Below are 16,778 nucleotides of genomic sequence, written 5' to 3'. Positions count from 1 at the left end.
AACCCATTTATCATATCATTTATGATAAATCTATCGATAAAGAGCAGAGCCTGACGACGCATGCGCGTTTATCACAACTCTCTCGCTCTCTCTGTCTCTGCCCCTCCCTCACGAATGCTGCTGCGCACACCTCCACAATTTGTTTTGTTTTTAACCTTCTTAACCGATGAGGTGGCGACTTGTCCAGGAAAGTTATGTGGACAGAAAACCAACAAATTTAGCTGAACTGCACCAATTTTGTCAAGAGGAGTGGTCAAAAATTCAACCAGAAGATTGCCAGGAGCTTGTGGATGGCTACCAAAAGCGCCTTATTGCAGTGAAACTTGCCAAGTATTATTATATACCGGTATATTAACATTGCTGTATGCATACTTTTGACCCAGCAGATTTGGTCACATTTTCAGTAGACCCATAATAAATTCATAAAAGAACCAAACTTCATGAATGTTTTTTGTGACCAACAAGTATGTGCTCCAATCACTCTATCACAAAAAAATAAAAGAGTTGTAGAAATTATTGGAAACTCAAGACAGCCATGACATGATGTCCTTTACAAGTGCATGTAAACTTTTGACCACGACTGTACTTGAAATTTAGGAGTATAAATTGATCTATTAACATATCAATCAATCATTACACACCTAATATGTATAGAATTTGGAAAACAAAAAGATTTGGCCGCCCGGACGCACTATGGGTACACCTGAATTAGAGGATAATATAAAAGCAACTGTAGGTGTGTCAGCGTTGTCATGGTCAGTACATGACACGTAAAAGGACTGGATCCATCCATAAATTGGTAGCGTCGATATTAGCAGTAGTGTCAGTATTAGGGTTGTACGGTGCACCGGTACTAGTATACTGTAGTGCCACAATAATAATTAATCACATTCGGTACTATACCACCTCTAAAAAGTCCGGTCCACCCCCCTTTTTAAACGGCGTGGCATTGCTGGTTTTACGAGCAGAGAAGCATGTTCGGCAGCGCACAGTCACAGAGTAATTATAAGCGGACACAGTCTGTAGACAGAAAAGGGAGAATGGACGCATTTTGGTCTAAAAACTAACAATAAAGGTGAAGCTATAACACTATAACACCCTCAGGAAGAGCTAGCTCGCATCCAAAATCCATCCGTAGTCTGCAATGTTTTAGCTACTTCTAAATCACTAATCCTCGCCTCCATGGCGACAAATAAAGTAAGTTTCTTACAAGTATCATCCCTGCAGGACGAAGAATAGCTAAACATGCTTCACTACACACCGTAGCTCACCGGCGTCAAAATGTAAACAAACGCCATGGGTGGATCTACAACTGACATCCACTGTAATGATACCAAGTACAGGACCGTATCTAGTCGATACTACTATGATTACATCAATATTTTTTTAGCATCACCTTTTTTTTTAATTCATATTATGTTTATAAACTCAGTAAATACGTCCCCGGACACATGAGGACTTAAATTATGACCATTGTATGATCCTGTAACTACTTGGTGTTGGATCTATACCCAAATTTGTGGTATCATCCAAAACCAATGTAAAGTATCCAAACAGAAGAATAATAACTACTCAGTGGCCTAGTGGTTAGAGTGTCCGCCATGAGATCGGTAGGTTGTGAGTTCAAATCCCGGCCGAGTCATACCAAAGACTATAAAAATGGGACCCATTACCTCCCTGCTTGGCACTCAGCATCAAGGGTTGGAATTGGGGGTTAAATCACCAAAATGATTCCCGGGCGCGGCCACCGCTGCTGCCCACTGCTCCCCTCACCTCCCAGGGGGTGATCAAGGGTGATGGGTCAAATGCAGAGAATAATCTCGCCACACCTAGTGTGTGTGTGACAATCATTGGTACTTTAACTTTAACTTTAAGTGATTATTACATTTTAACAGCAGTGTAGATAGAACATGTTGAAACAGAAAATAAAACGACATTGTTAAAAGAAGAGTTTCTTGAAGCTGTCTCTGATAGTTTATATAATAATGTAACTGCATCATAAAGCCTACATGAACTCCATGGTGTTTAGGGATGAATAGTCTCTCCTATTGCTATTGTACTATCTTTTAAGCTATAGTTACATTAATCATTAGTAATGTAGCAGCCTATATTTGAATGGCAGGGTCCCTGCTATCACATGTTGATAAAAATATAACATTTACATAATAAAAATCAACTACAAGCTTCCCAAATGCTGTAATAAATTAAGCATGATGAGTTGAGGATATGTCAGCATGTGGCCCCACTTTTAACTTTTTTTTTCAAACGCTTACTTACAGTAAGTCATTAATTTGACTTAGTAAGTCATTATTTTGTCATTATTCTGACTTAGTAAATTACTAAGTCAAAATATTGACTTACTAAGTCAGAATAATGACATACTTAGTATCTCAGGTAACTAGGAATGTTTTGTGTTTTGTTTTTACTTTGCGGAAAAAAATAGAGATATATATCATATATCGCCAATCAGCAAATGGATGTTATTTTGAAAGGCTAAATATTTGTACTTATTCTAAGATATTATTTGGTTATTTTTTAATAAATATGTGTTCAATGTAATCAGGGTCTGTAGTCTATTGACCACCCAGGCTGCGGTGGCAGCGATGAGGTGGAGACATGATGGCGACAGGCCGAGTTACACTGTTCCTTATACCCACCCACGACGCCCCCTCCCCCTGGAGAGACACCACCTTAACTAACACATTTTCTGAGGGAAACACTGGATTTACAATAATTTTAACTGAAAACTGTAATTCTAACCGTCGGGAGTTTTACCACGGTTTACCGTTATATCGTTTATTGTTACATCCCTAAGCTAAGCTAACCTAGTTTGAAACAAAACCATGAAATAAATGGTTAATAGACTTTAAGAAGTATAAATGGAACCACGCTACAGCAGAAATGTAGCAGCTATTAACAGGAAATTAATAATAATAGTTCGAGCAGGGGTGCCCAAACTTTTTTGCTTCCAAGGGCCAAAGTAATAATGAGCCAGTGGGCCACGGCCCAAACAGCGTTTAAAACGTACAGTAGCACCATGACTGAAGCTTTTGGACCCATACCAACATATATAAAGGTAGCAGAGATCAACACACTAGTTAGATGGCAACTAGTTAGCCTCGTGGACATGCCATCAGTGACCGAGTGAGATTGAAAGAGGTTGGTATGAATATTTATTAGTGTGTAATTATTTGTTTTATCAACAATTCAATTCAGGAAGTAGTTGCCGATATTAATTTTTATTATTATTATTATTTTTTTTTTTTTTAAGAATGGTACGATCCAAACTGATTCAGTGAGTTGAAATCGAATCCTTAACTTTTTAGCCAAAAAATTCAACTCGTCAGATTATGAAATAAATACTGGACACTGGACACGGCAGGTGAAGTTTCATTTATTGCTGGTATGTTACTGACATGTCCGGCTCACGTCCCGCCCAATGAATACTGGTGGTGGTCAAGCTACTTTTGTTTTCAATGGCCTCTCTCGAAGAAAAATGTCCTAAGCTTGTGTTGTTTTTGGCTGTACAAACTGTTCAAATCGCAGAAAGGATAAACGTTTCTTCAGAGTTCTTCGAAAGGTTATCAAAAAGGGCGAAAAAGTGCAAGATTTGTGGAAACGACAATGAAAAACGCATGGAGCTTCTCAAATATTTTCTGCGCCCCCCCCCCCCAAAGGAAGAACAAAATGATTTCCCATTTAAGTATTATCTTGAGATTATTTGCATTTCCTAAACATGTTTGCTACAAGTGTTACGAAAAGCACCAACTTGGTGTGTCTAAATACATTAAGCAAATGTGTGCAAAACTTGAACGAGTTAAGCTTTTACCAAAGGAAACAATCATACATGAAGCTTTCGGCACATACACAATGTTGACATCTATAGTTATATTTTGATAAAGACGGGGAAAAAACGCTACTCGTAAACGGCGCATGCAACAGCAAACAAACATGGAAGCTTAGATGTGAAGTTAAATCATGAAATCCAACCTTACCCGAGCAAAAACAATGCATATTTATCCGGGAGAGTCTTAATACCAATTTTCTTGACCAAGTCACGTACAAAGAAGTTGTAGACCGCCATGTTTTTCCAAGTGTCCATCTGTTTTTGTCGTGTAGAATGATGTCTGGAGCACAATCGTTCGATATGTCTGGGAACACGACCGATGTAATCCTTCATATCACTCGACATCTTTTTTCGATAAAGTATATGGATTTATACTTTATAGAATTTTTTGCTCGTATCTGCTTTTTGCAGGAAGATTTAGGCCTCTTGTTGCTGCCATCTTAGCATGGTTGACCACCACTGGTTTTCACTTCCGGGAAGAAGTCACGTGTCAGAATGCGAACAATTCCTGTTATTTCTTCTAAAGAAATTAGTTAGGGGTTTAACGGTACACAAAAATTTCGGTTCGGTACGTACCTCGGTTTAGAGGTCACGGTTCGGTTCATTTTCGGTACAGTAAGAAAACAACAAAATATAATTTTTTTTGGTTATTTATTTACCAAATGTGTAAACAATGGCTTTATCCTTTTAACATTGGGAACACTATAATAATTCTGCCCACGTTAATCAACATTAAACTGCCTCAAGTTGTTGCTCAGATTAAATAAAATGACAAAACTTTTCTTCTACATATAAAAAGTGCAACAAACAGTTTCAAGTCAACTCATCATGCTTAATTTATTACAGCATTTGGGAAGCCTGTAGTTGATGTTTATTATGTAAATGTTATATTTTTATCAACATGTGATAGCAGGGACCCTGCCATTCAAAACTAGGCTGCTCCATTACTAATGATTAATGTAACTATAGCTGAAAAAATAGTGCAATAGGAGAGACTGTTCATCCCTGAACACCATGGAGTTCATGTAGGCTTTATGATGCAGTTACATTATTATATCAACTATCAGAGATAGAAACTCTTCATTTAACATAATGTCCTTTTTTGCTGCTTCAACACAGCTCAATCAACACAGAAAAAGGTAAAGTGAAATGACAGACAGACAGGGCTTTGCTGTCCGTAACACACACACACACGCACACACAACGCAAAATGAGCTAACGTTACGCTAAATGCTAATTACCCTTCACCTCAAGCCAGGACTGCGAGCGAGCTGAAGCTGCCGTTTATCTTTCTAGAACGTCAACGGGCTCATAGTGATGTTACTAGTAGTTGACTGGGAGGTGTTTATTATCATTTGGGGAGAGTCCGCTGCTTGATGCTTACCTGCTAAACACCTACCTGCTAAACACCTACCTGCTCATCATGACGCTGGAGCAATGACTACATGCGCTCTGAATACGCACTGCTGATTGGCTGTTACGGCTGAGTGTGTAACCAATCAGATGGTTGTGTGGGTGGGACAATGCTGCGTGCTGCAGAGTACTGACAGAGACAGGCAGAACGAAGCGGAGCAGCTTGTTAAGACTTTAGCTTAGGCGGCTACATAATATGTTCGTGTGGAAACTCGTTCGGTACACCTCCGAACCGAAACCCCCGTACCGAAACGGTTCAATACAAATACACGTACCGTTACACCCCTAAAATTAGTTATAAATGAATTATGTAGACAAACAAGCAAGTAAATAACAATTGATAGCCAATGCATTCACATCTTATTTGAATAAAATGCAAAGTAATTTTCAATAAAACTACAGTAAACAACATTTTAACAGTATAACTACCTGCTAAATAAAGTTCCCCGACCAGGCCATATCTGTATTCTGTTCTCTGCCCTGGCGTTGCTGTTGAAGGACAGCATCCCAGGTGTGCGGAAACATGTATGCCCCTTCAACCCTGTTGATGGTGTTGGCCCCTCGCTGATGAAATGACTTTTCCTGGGCTGCCAGATGTTGTGTTACTGAAGTCAGTGTGTCGCTGTAACCTGCTCAGCTGTCACTTCTTTTGTGGCTTAAAGTTGTGTTGAGGCTTTATATTATTGTGTTGTGTTGTCTGTCTTTGTTGTGGCTTTTGCAATCGTGCTGTAGCTGAAAGTGTTTGTGTTGTAATTCATGGTATTGTCTTGTGGTATTTGCGATGACCTTTCTCATCCACTGCAGGTATCCGCTGTCTATATCATTAAAAGTGCCTAAGTTCATATAAATTCTGCCGTTCTTAAATCCAATGTTTCCCTTTTCTAGTATTGATAAAAATCGATCGAATTCCTTTTAAAACTATCTTGATTTGATACGTATCTTCCGGAAGGCAAACTTGCCGAGCACAGATCGATTTACAGTCGTGGTCAAAAGTTTACATGCACTTGTAAAGAACATAATGTCATGGCTGTCTTGAGTTTCCAATAATTTCTACAACTCTTATTTTTTTGTGATAAGCGTGATTGGAGCACATACTTGTTGGTCACAAAAAACATTCATGAAGTTTGGTTCTTTTATGAATTTATTATGGGTCTACTGAAAATGTGACCAAATCTGCTGGGTCAAAAGTATACATACAGCAATGTTAATATTTGGTTACATGTCCCTTGTCAAGTTTCACAACAATAAGGTGCTTTTGGTAGCCATCCACAAGCTTCTGGTTGAATTTTTGACCACTCCTCTTTACAAAATTGGTGCAGTTCAACTAAATGTGTTGGTTTTCTGACATGGACTTGTTTCTTCAGCATTGCCCACATGTTCTCAATGGGGTTTAAGTCAGGACTTTTGGAAGGCCATTCTAAAACCTTAATTCTAGCCTGATTTAGCCATTCCTTTACCACTTTTGACGTGTGTTTGGGGTCATTGTCCTGTTGGAACACCCAACTGCACCCAAGACCCAACCTACGGGCTGATGATTTTAGGTTGTCCTGAAGAATTTGGAGGTAATCCTCCTTTTTCATTGTCCCATTTACTCTCTGTAAAGCACCAGTTCCATTGGCAGCAAAACAGGCCCAGAGCATAATACTACCACCACCATGCTTGACGGTAGGTTATGGTGTTCCTGGGATTAAAGGCCTCACCTTTTCTCCTACAAACATATTGCTGGGTATTGTGGCCAAACAGCTCAATTTTTGTTTTATCTGACATCACATGGACAAAGATAAGAACTTCTGGAGGAAAGTTATGTGGTCAGAAAACAAAAAAATTTTGTCAAGAGGAGTGGTCAAAAATTCAACCAGAAGATTGCCAGGAGCTTGTGGATGGCTACCAAAAGCGCCTTATTGCAGTGAAACTTTCCAAGTACTATTATATATATATATATATATATATATATATATATATATATATATATATATATATATATATATTTATATTAACATTGCTGTATGTATACTTTTGACCCAGCAGATTTGGTCACATTTTCAGTAGACCCATAATAAATTCATAAAAGAACCAAACTTCATGAATGTTTTTTGTGACCAACAAGTATGTGCTCCAATCACTCTATCACAAAAAAATAAGAGTTGTAGAAATTATTGGAAACTCAAGACAGCCATGACATGATGTCCTTTACAAGTGCATGTAAATTTTTGACCACGACTATACTTGAAATTTAGGAGTATAAATTGATCTATTAACATATCAATCAATCATTACACACCTAATATGTATAGACTTTGGAAAACAAAAAGATTTGGCCGCCCGGACGCACTATGGGTACACCTGAATTAGAGGATAATATAAAAGCAACTGTAGGTGTGTCAGCGTTGTCATGGTCAGTACATGACACGTAAAAGGACCGGATCCATCCATAAATTGGTAGTGTCGATATTAGTAGTAGGGTCAGTATTAGGGTTGTACGGTGCACCGGTACTAGTATACTGTAGAGCCACAATACTAATTAATCACAATCGGTACTATACCACCTCTAAAAAGTTCCGGTCCACCCCCCTTTTTTAACGGTGTGACATTGCTGGTTTTACGAGCAGAGAAGCATGTTCGGCAGCGCACAGTCACAGAGTAATTATAAGCGGACACAGTCTATAGACAGAAAAGGGAGAATGGACACATTTTGGTCTAAAAACTAACAATAAAGGTGAAGCTATAACACTATAACACCCTCAGGAAGAGCTAGCTCGCATCCAAAATCCATCCGTAGTCTGCAATGTTTTAGCTACTTCTAAATCACTAATACTGGCCTCCATGGCGACAAATAAAGTAAGTTTCTTACAAGTATCATCCCTGCAGGGCGAGGAATAGCTAAACATGCTTCACTACACACCGTAGCTCACCGACGTCAAAATGTAAACAAACGCCATGTGTGGATCTACAACTGACATCCACTGTAATGATACCAAGTACAGGACCGTATCTAGTCGATACTACTATGATTACATCAATATTTTTTTAGCATCACCTTTTTTTTAAATTCATATTATGTTTATAAACTCAGGAAACTGAGGACTTAAATTATGACCATTGTATGATCCTGTAACTACTTGGTGTCGGATCTATACCCAAATTTGTGGTATCATCCAAAACCAATGCAAAGCATCCAAACAGAAGAATAAGTGATTATTACATTTTAGCAGCAGTGTAGATAGAACATGTTGAAACAGAAAATAACCAGATATTAACAGTAAATGAACAAGTAGATTAATAATCCATTTTACAGCTTGTCCCTCATAATTTTGACAACATAATAGAATAGAAAATGACACAATATGTTACTGCATATGTCAGCAGACAAATTAGGAGCCTTAGTTTGTTTACTTACTACTAAAAGAAAAGTTGTCTCGTATACTCACTATTTTATTCAAGGACAAAATTGCAATAAGAATCATATGTTTAATGTAGGGCTGCAACTAACAACTAATTTGATAATCGATTAATCTGTCGATTATTACTTCGATTAATAATCGGATAAAAGAGACAAACTACATTTCTATCCTTTCCAGTACCGTATTTTTCGGACTATAAGTCGCAGTTTTTTTCATAGTTTGGGCGGGGCTGCGACTTATACTCAGGAGCGAATTATGTGTGAAATTATTAAAAGGGGAACATTATCACAATTTCAGAATGGTTAAAACCATTAAAAATCAGTTCCAAGTGGCTAATTATATTTTTCGAATTTGTTTTCCAAATTTTACCCATCACGCAATATCCCTAAAAAAAGCTTCAAAGTGCCTGATTTTAACCATCGTTATAAACACCCGTCCATTTTCCTGTGACGTCACATAGTGATGCCAACACAAACAAACTTGGCGGAAAGAACAGCAAGCTATAGCGACATTAGCTCGGATTCAGACTCGGATTTCAGAGGCTTTAGCGATTCAACAGATTACGAATGTATTGAAACGGATGGTTGTAGTGTGGAGGCAGGTAGTGAAAACGAAATTGAAGAAGAAACTGGAGCTATTGAGCCATATCGGTTTGAACCGTATGCAAGCGAAACCGACGAAAACGACACGACAGCCAGCGACACGGGAGAAAGCGAGGACGAATTTGGCGATTGCCTTCTAACCAACGATTGGTATGTGTTTGTTTGGCATTAAAGGAAACTAACAACTATGAACTAGGTTTACAGCATATGAAATACATTTGGCAACAACATGCACTTTGAGAGTGCAGACAGCCCAATTTTCATCAATTAATATATTCTGTAGACATACCCTCATGTTAGCAGGCCAGGGAAGCTAGGGTCGATATTCTTCTCTTGATCATCTTCGGTGGCATAAGGGACGGTGTGAGCCAAGACATCCAGGGGGTTTAGCTCGCTCGTCTGCGGGAACAAACTGCCGCCATTGCTTGCTGTGCTAGCGAGGTCCTTTGTCCCTGAATTGCTCACACACTCCGGCAGATTCAATGGGGGTCTGGCGGCAGATTTCTTTGACTTTATCGTTGGAAATGCATCTGCTTTGAGTGTCGCAGGATATCCACACATTCTTGCCATCTCTGTCGTAGCATAGCTTTCGTCGGTAAAGTGTGCGGAAAAAACGTCCAATTTCTTGCCACTTTCGCATCTTTGGGCCACTGGTGCAACTTGAATCCGTCCCTGTTCGTGTTGTTACACCCTCCGACAACACACCGACGAGGCATGATGTCTCCAAGGTACGGAAAACAGTCGAAAAAACGGAAAATAACAGAGCTGATTTGACTCGGTGTTTGAGAAAATGGCGGATTGCTTCCCGATGGGACGCCACGTTGTGACGTTATCGCTCCGAGAGCGAATATTAGAAAGGCGTTTAATTCGCCAAAATTCACCCATTTAGAGTTCGGAAATCGGTTAAAAAAATATATGGTCTTTTTTCTGCAACATCAAGGTATATATTGACGCTTACATAGGTCTGGTGATAATGTTCCCCTTTAACACATTACCGTAAAATATCAAATAATATTATTTATCTCATTCACGTAAGAGACTAGACGTATAAGATATCATGGGATTTAGCGATTAGGAGTGACAGATTGTTTGGTAAACGTATAGCATGTTCTATATGTTATAGTTATTTGAATGACTCTTACCATAATATGTTACGATAACATACCAGGCACGTTCTCAGTTGGTTATTTATGCCTCATATAACGTACACTTATTCAGCCTGTTGTTCACTATTCTTTATTTATTTTAAATTGCCTTTCAAATGTCTATTCTTGGTGTTGGGTTTTATCAATTAAATGTGCCCAAAAAATGGGACTTATACTCCAGTGTGACTTATGTTTTTTTCTTTCTTTATTATGCATTTTCGGCCGGTGCGACTTATACTCCGGAGCGACATATACTCCGAAAAATACGGTATTTTATTGGGGGAAAAAACAGCATGCTGGCACCATACTTATTTTGATTATTGTTTCTCAGCTGTTTGTAAATGTTGCAGTTTATAAATAAAGGTTTATAAAAAAAAATAAATGTTTTTTTAAAAAGTAGCCTCTGCGCATGCGCATAACATAGATCCAACGAATCGATAACTAAATTAATCGCCAACTATTTTTGCAAATAGATTTTAATCGATTTAATCGATCAGTTGTTGCAGCCCTAGTTTAATGTACCGTAAGATGTTTTGTTCAAATGAAGCCAATAATGTTATTTTTTGTGGTCTCCTTTATTTAGAAAAGTATCGAAATACATTTTGGTACCAGTACCAAAATATTGGTATCGGGACAACTCTTAGCCCAGTGGTTCCTAACCTGGGTTCGATCGAACCCTCGGGGTTAGGTGAGTCGCCCTCAGGGGTTCAGCGGAGCCTCCGTCGCGGAGATCAAGACACACCTGACTCATCGTGTAAATAAAAACTTTTCCCTATCGGCGAATTATGGATACGGCAACAGCAGAAGTCACACAGATTTGCAGGTGTGTAATTTGTTGTGAGTTCATGCACTGTGTTGGTTGTGTTCTTTGAACAAGGTGATGTTCATGAACGGTTCATTTTGTGCACCAGTAAAAAAACATAACTTTGTCTTGAATTTGAAAAAAAAAAAAACATTTTATTTTTCACTAAAGAAGGGTTTGGTGAATGCGCATATGAAACTGGTGGGGTTCGGTACCGCCAACAAGGTTAAGAACCACTGCCTTAGTCAGTATATGATTGATACTAAAGTAATCAGATCAATATCTTTGTTTTCTCAAAATCATTTTTTGTAATGTTTTCAAACTTGGAATCATTCCCTGGACACAGGAGGACTTTGAAGGCAAAACCCAGAGGGTTTAAAATAGAGTTGTATACAGTAGTTTTTGCTTTTATTTAGTTCAAGTGTCCTATTCGCTTTGTTTTGATCAAACAATTGCATTTAATAAAAGGGAATAAGGAAATAATTTAAATAGTGTGTTAATATTGTTACACTGTCAATAGTACTTTCCAAAAATATATTTAAAAATATAAAGTTAATACATACTTACTAGTGGAAGGTGGGCATATGCAGCATAAAAACTTGCATGTTGGACACAAATGTATTCAACATTGAAAGACCATGGGTTGGCTTCAGTTCATCCGATTTTAACTATTTTCAGTTCAGTTCAATTTCAGTTTATTTCGAACATGCATACGATACAATGTAATGCATCACACAATTCCAGTTGTTTCATTACAGCATGTCTGAAAAGGAGTAGGAAGAAGCTGAGCTTATTTAATCCTACCCCTTTTCATACCATAGCAATTTTATCCCATTTCCTTGTTCTCTGTAACAGAACAGTGAACAAATAAATAATACATAAATAATATACCATAGTAAGCATACAAATATTGAATACATAAATAATCGTTGTCTCAAAAAAAAAAATAGGGAAAAAAATAGGGTTCAAGATGTTCATAATTCTTGTTCTGTATACTTTGTAAACACTTGTAGTTTGAACCGTCTCTTAAACTGAATCATATTGGTGGTTTGATTTCTTTGGTTAATCCGTTCCATAATTTAATTCCACATACTGATATACTAAAGGTTTTAAATGTTGTACGAGCATACAAATATTTTAAATTAGATTTTCTTCTATGGTTATATTTCTCCTCTTTTGTTGAGAAGAGTTGTTGTACATTCTTGTGTAGCAGTTTATAGTTTGCTTTGTACATAATTGTAGCGGTTTGCAAATGCACCAAAATCGTCAAATTTCAACAAATGTGATTGAATAAATAAAGGGGTTTATAGCTCTAATTTTGGGTGATTAAGTACAATGACTTGAACCTTATACCTTGTTTCATCCTGCAGGAAAATTAAACCTGGAAAAACTGAGATGCAAAATGTTTCAAAAAGTACACTATATTGCCAAAAGTATTTGGCCACCCATCCAAATGATCAGAATCAGGTGTCCTAATCACTTTGCTACAGGTGTATAAAATCAAGCACTTAGGCATGGAGACTGTTTCTACAAACATTTGTGAAAGAATGGGCCGCTCTCAGTGATTTCCAGCGTGGAACTGTCATAGGATGCCACCTGTGCAACAAATCCAGTCGTGAAATTTCCTCGCTCCTAAATATTCCTCAGCTTTATTATAAGAAAATGGAAGCGTTTGGGAACAACAGCAACTCAGCCACGAAGTGGTAGGCCACGTAAACTGACTGAGAGGGGTCAGCGGATGCTGAAGCGCATAGTGCAAAGAGGTCGCCGACTTTCTGCACAGTCAGTTGCTACAGAGCTCCAAACTTCATGTGACCTTCCAATTAGCCCACGTACAGTCCGCAGAGAGCTTCATAGAATGGGTTTCCATGGCCGAGCAGCTGCATCTAAGCCATACATCACCAAGTCCAATGCAAAGTGTCGAATGCAGTGGTGTAAAGCACGTTGCCACTGGACTCCAGAGCAGTGGAGACGCGTTCTCTGGAGTGATGAATCACGCTTTTCCATCTGGCAATCTGATGGACGAGTCTGGGTTTGGAAGTTGCCAGGAGAACGGTACATTGCGAACTGCATTGTGCCGAGTGTGAACTTTGGTGGAGGAGGAATTATGGTGTGGGGTTGTTTTTCAGGAGTTCCAGTAAAAAGAACTTTGAATGCTCCAGGATACCGAAATATTTTGGAATATTCCATGCTCCCAACTAGGGCTGCAACCAACAACTAATTTGATAATCGATTAATATGTCGATTATTACTTCGATTAATCGATTAATAATCGGATAAAAGAGACAAACTACATTTCTATCCTTTCCAGTAGAGATTTCCGATAATTATCGGACGATAAATGCGTTAAAATGTATTATCGGAAATTATCGGTATCGTTTTTTTTAAATTATCGGTATCGTTTATTCCCCGTTTTTTTTTTAAATCAACATAAAAAACACAAGTTACACTTACAATTAGTGCACCAACCCAAAAAACCTCCCTCTCCCATTTACACTCATTCACACAAAAGGATTGTTTATTTCTGTTGTTAATATTCTGGTTCCTACATTATATATCAATATATATCAATACAGTCTGCAAGGGATACAGTCCGTAAGCACACATGATTGTGCGTGCTGCTGGTCCACTAATAGTACTAACCTTTAACAGTTCATTTTACTAATTTTCATTAATTACTCGTTTCTATGTAACTGCTTTTATATTGTTTTACTTTCTTTTTTATTCAAGAAAATGTTTTTAATTTATTTACCTTATTTTATGATTTATTTTTTTTAAAGTACCTTATCTTCACCATACCTGGTTGTCCAAATTAGGCATAATGTGTTAATTCCACGACTGCATATCGGTATCGGTAATTAAAGAGTGGGACAATATCGTAATATCGGCAAAAAGCCATTATCGGACACCCCTACTTTCCAGTATTTTATTGAAAAAAAAAAACAGCATACTGGCAGCATACTTATTTTGATTATTGTTTCTCAGCTGTTTGTAAATGTTTCAGTTTATAAATAAAGGTTTATAAAAAAAATAAATAAAAAAGTAGCCTCTGCGCATGCGCATAGATCCAACGAATCGATGACTAAATTAATCGCCAACTATTTTTTTATAATCGATTAGTTGTTGCAGTCCTACTCCCAACCTTGTGGGAACAGTTTGGAGCGGGCCCCTTCCTCTTCCAACATGACTGTGCAGCAGTGCACAAAGCAAGGTCCATAAGGAGTATGGTGTAGATTAACTTGACTGGCCTGCACAGAGTCCTGACCTGAACCCGATAGAACACCTTTGGGATGAATTAGAACGGAGACTGAGAGCCAGGCCTTCTCGACCAACATCAGTGTGTGTCCTCACCAATGCGCTTTTGGAAGAATGGTGGAAAATTCCTACAAACACACTGCGCAACCTTGTGGACAGCCTTTCCAGAAGGGTTGAAGCTGTAATAGCTGCAAAAGGTGGACCGACATCACATTGAACCCTACGGGTTGGAAATGGGATGGCACTTCAAGTTCATATGTTCATAAGAATACTTTTGGCAATACAGTGTATCTTTGGGACCAGTGGAGGAAAAACTAGAGCGCTTTCTCCCTGCACGAATTGCAACAATGCATCAACAAACAAGACTAACTACAGAGGCTGCATGACATTATGAGAGGGGTGTTGACAAATCAAAAGTGCACACATTAGCTTGTTGGAGTGTCAGGAGGCAGAACTCACCTGGACCATCCGATGCTGAGAGAGGAGAGTTCAGCTTGGGTCGCTTTGCAGTGGGGGGTCCAACATCCAGCAGATTGTCGGCCATTCTGATAGTTGATGTGGCAGAAAAAAAGCTTTAGGATGCAAAGCTTTAAAAATAAAAATTATAATGGAAAAAAAAATAGCTTACTTTTAGTATGACAGTGCGTTCGAGGCTCAGTGGAAGTATTTTTTTTTCTCTGCCCGGAGAGAAGGATTTCAAAAGAAAGGCAACAGCGCCACGCTTCGCCACGGAAGATCACCCCATGATAATCCAACACCCAACACCCACATAATTATCCTCAATAACTGCATCCAAATTTTTTTGCTCCGGGAAAAATAAATACCGACTCAACTACGAATTATCACACAAAGCGAAAGCGAAGCCATTTTTCCGGGGATCGCCGGTTTCACGTCGGCGCGGAGTCATTTTTTTTCGCCGTCGAATCGAGCCTCCTTAAAATCCACCACCGGCTCAAATAAAAAGAGCAAAAATCGACAAATATTTCCTATGAGGCGGATTATTTTTATCGTCGCTGTCGTCCGGGGAAATCCAGCGTCTCGACGCGGAGCTACGGCGAGAAGCGGTGCTCGCTAAAAGGGAAATCAAATGTACGGCACGACAAAACCCCGAGAAGCCCTCACATGTTTGCATTAATCCTCGCCGGGTGAGCTCAGGCTTCGATTGTGGGCGAGAAAATGCCGTCCGGAGTGTGTCCGGGTGTGCCCCGCTCGGTATTTTTACAATTAATGCTAGCCCAGAAATCCCGAATCCGAGCCGCGTCAAGATGGCGGCTGTTGATTCCTACGATACAAAAAAGTTTTTTTTTTTCTTCCCAGCTAGACTGAGAGGGGGAGGAGGAGCGGGGGACGGTGACGTAGTGACGTAGTGACGTAAACCTGTGCGTCAAGTGGACGTACAGCAAATAGCTGCCGTAATACAATATATTTTTTGGACAAAAATGAAGAATAATATAAAATATGACTGTGTACATAAAAAAAAAATTGAAAAGGGTTTTTTTTATTTTTACCTTTGGCTAAGTTTTATATTCATAAATGTAAGTTTCTCAATACTCAACCTGTTTTGTGTGCCTGTAAAAAAAATTAGAACTCTACTTTAAAACGCTTTCTATGATGCTGTGTTCCAAATTTGTATTATTTACGGAACTTGTGTGAGCCTATGGCTTTACATTTTGTTACATATATATATTTTTGCATTCTATTTTAGTTACTTTATTGAGTTTACAACCCCCCGGCGCTGTTTTGTACTGTTTTTGTACTATTTCTGTACTTGTTTTGATTATTATTAGTATTTCTTGATTGTATGTGGTGCATATTATAAATAAAGGTTTATAAAATAAAATAAAAATAAAAAAATAAAAAAAGACTATGCACAATCAGTATTAATCAATGGTCATATTTTTTAATTCCGATTATCAGTAAAAAGTAAGCATGATACTGTAGTTAACTAGATGAGGCCATTCCTGAAGGAATTGCGTGTGAATGCTCCAGTGCTGAAGTTGAACTGAAATCCTGGAATTTTTTAAAGAATTGTTGAAGTAGAGCACACAATTCCCAAACAGGCTGAGTATTTTAGGTTCTGGAACAGCTTCTTCCCTCAGGCCGTAAGACTCTTAAACGCATCATAATTAAATTATCCGCTCAACTCCCCCCAAAATGGATTAACTGGCTGGAATAAAAAAGACAATATAACATACATCCATAAACGTGGACGCATGTGGAAAAAGTGAAATATATTTATCTGTACAGTAATCTATTTATTTATATATATTATATATATTTATTTATTTTATATATATATTATTTATATATATG

At 38.3% G+C, this 16,778-nt stretch overlaps 1 protein-coding gene across 1 annotated transcript in view; it reads right to left on the bottom strand.

Moving 5' to 3' along the window:
• Positions 1-15,765, bottom strand: part of crebbpb (CREB binding protein b) — a 91,525-nt gene extending 75,760 nt beyond the window's left edge. Inside the window, exons 1-2 of the mRNA XM_061974171.2 lie at positions 15,094-15,765; positions 14,925-15,010 (exon numbers count right to left, since the gene is read on the bottom strand). Of these exons, the coding sequence (XP_061830155.1) occupies positions 14,925-15,009 (85 nt within the window). The 5' untranslated portion in view covers position 15,010; positions 15,094-15,765. The remainder of the gene's footprint in view (positions 1-14,924; positions 15,011-15,093) is intronic.
• Positions 15,766-16,778: the final 1,013 nt, after the last annotated feature.

This window comes from Nerophis lumbriciformis, linkage group LG22 (genome assembly GCF_033978685.3).
Source record: "Nerophis lumbriciformis linkage group LG22, RoL_Nlum_v2.1, whole genome shotgun sequence".
In the NCBI taxonomy this organism is placed as follows: Eukaryota; Metazoa; Chordata; class Actinopteri; order Syngnathiformes; family Syngnathidae; genus Nerophis; species Nerophis lumbriciformis.
Note: the sequence above shows the minus strand (reverse complement) of the source record. Positions and strands in the feature narration are given on the sequence as shown.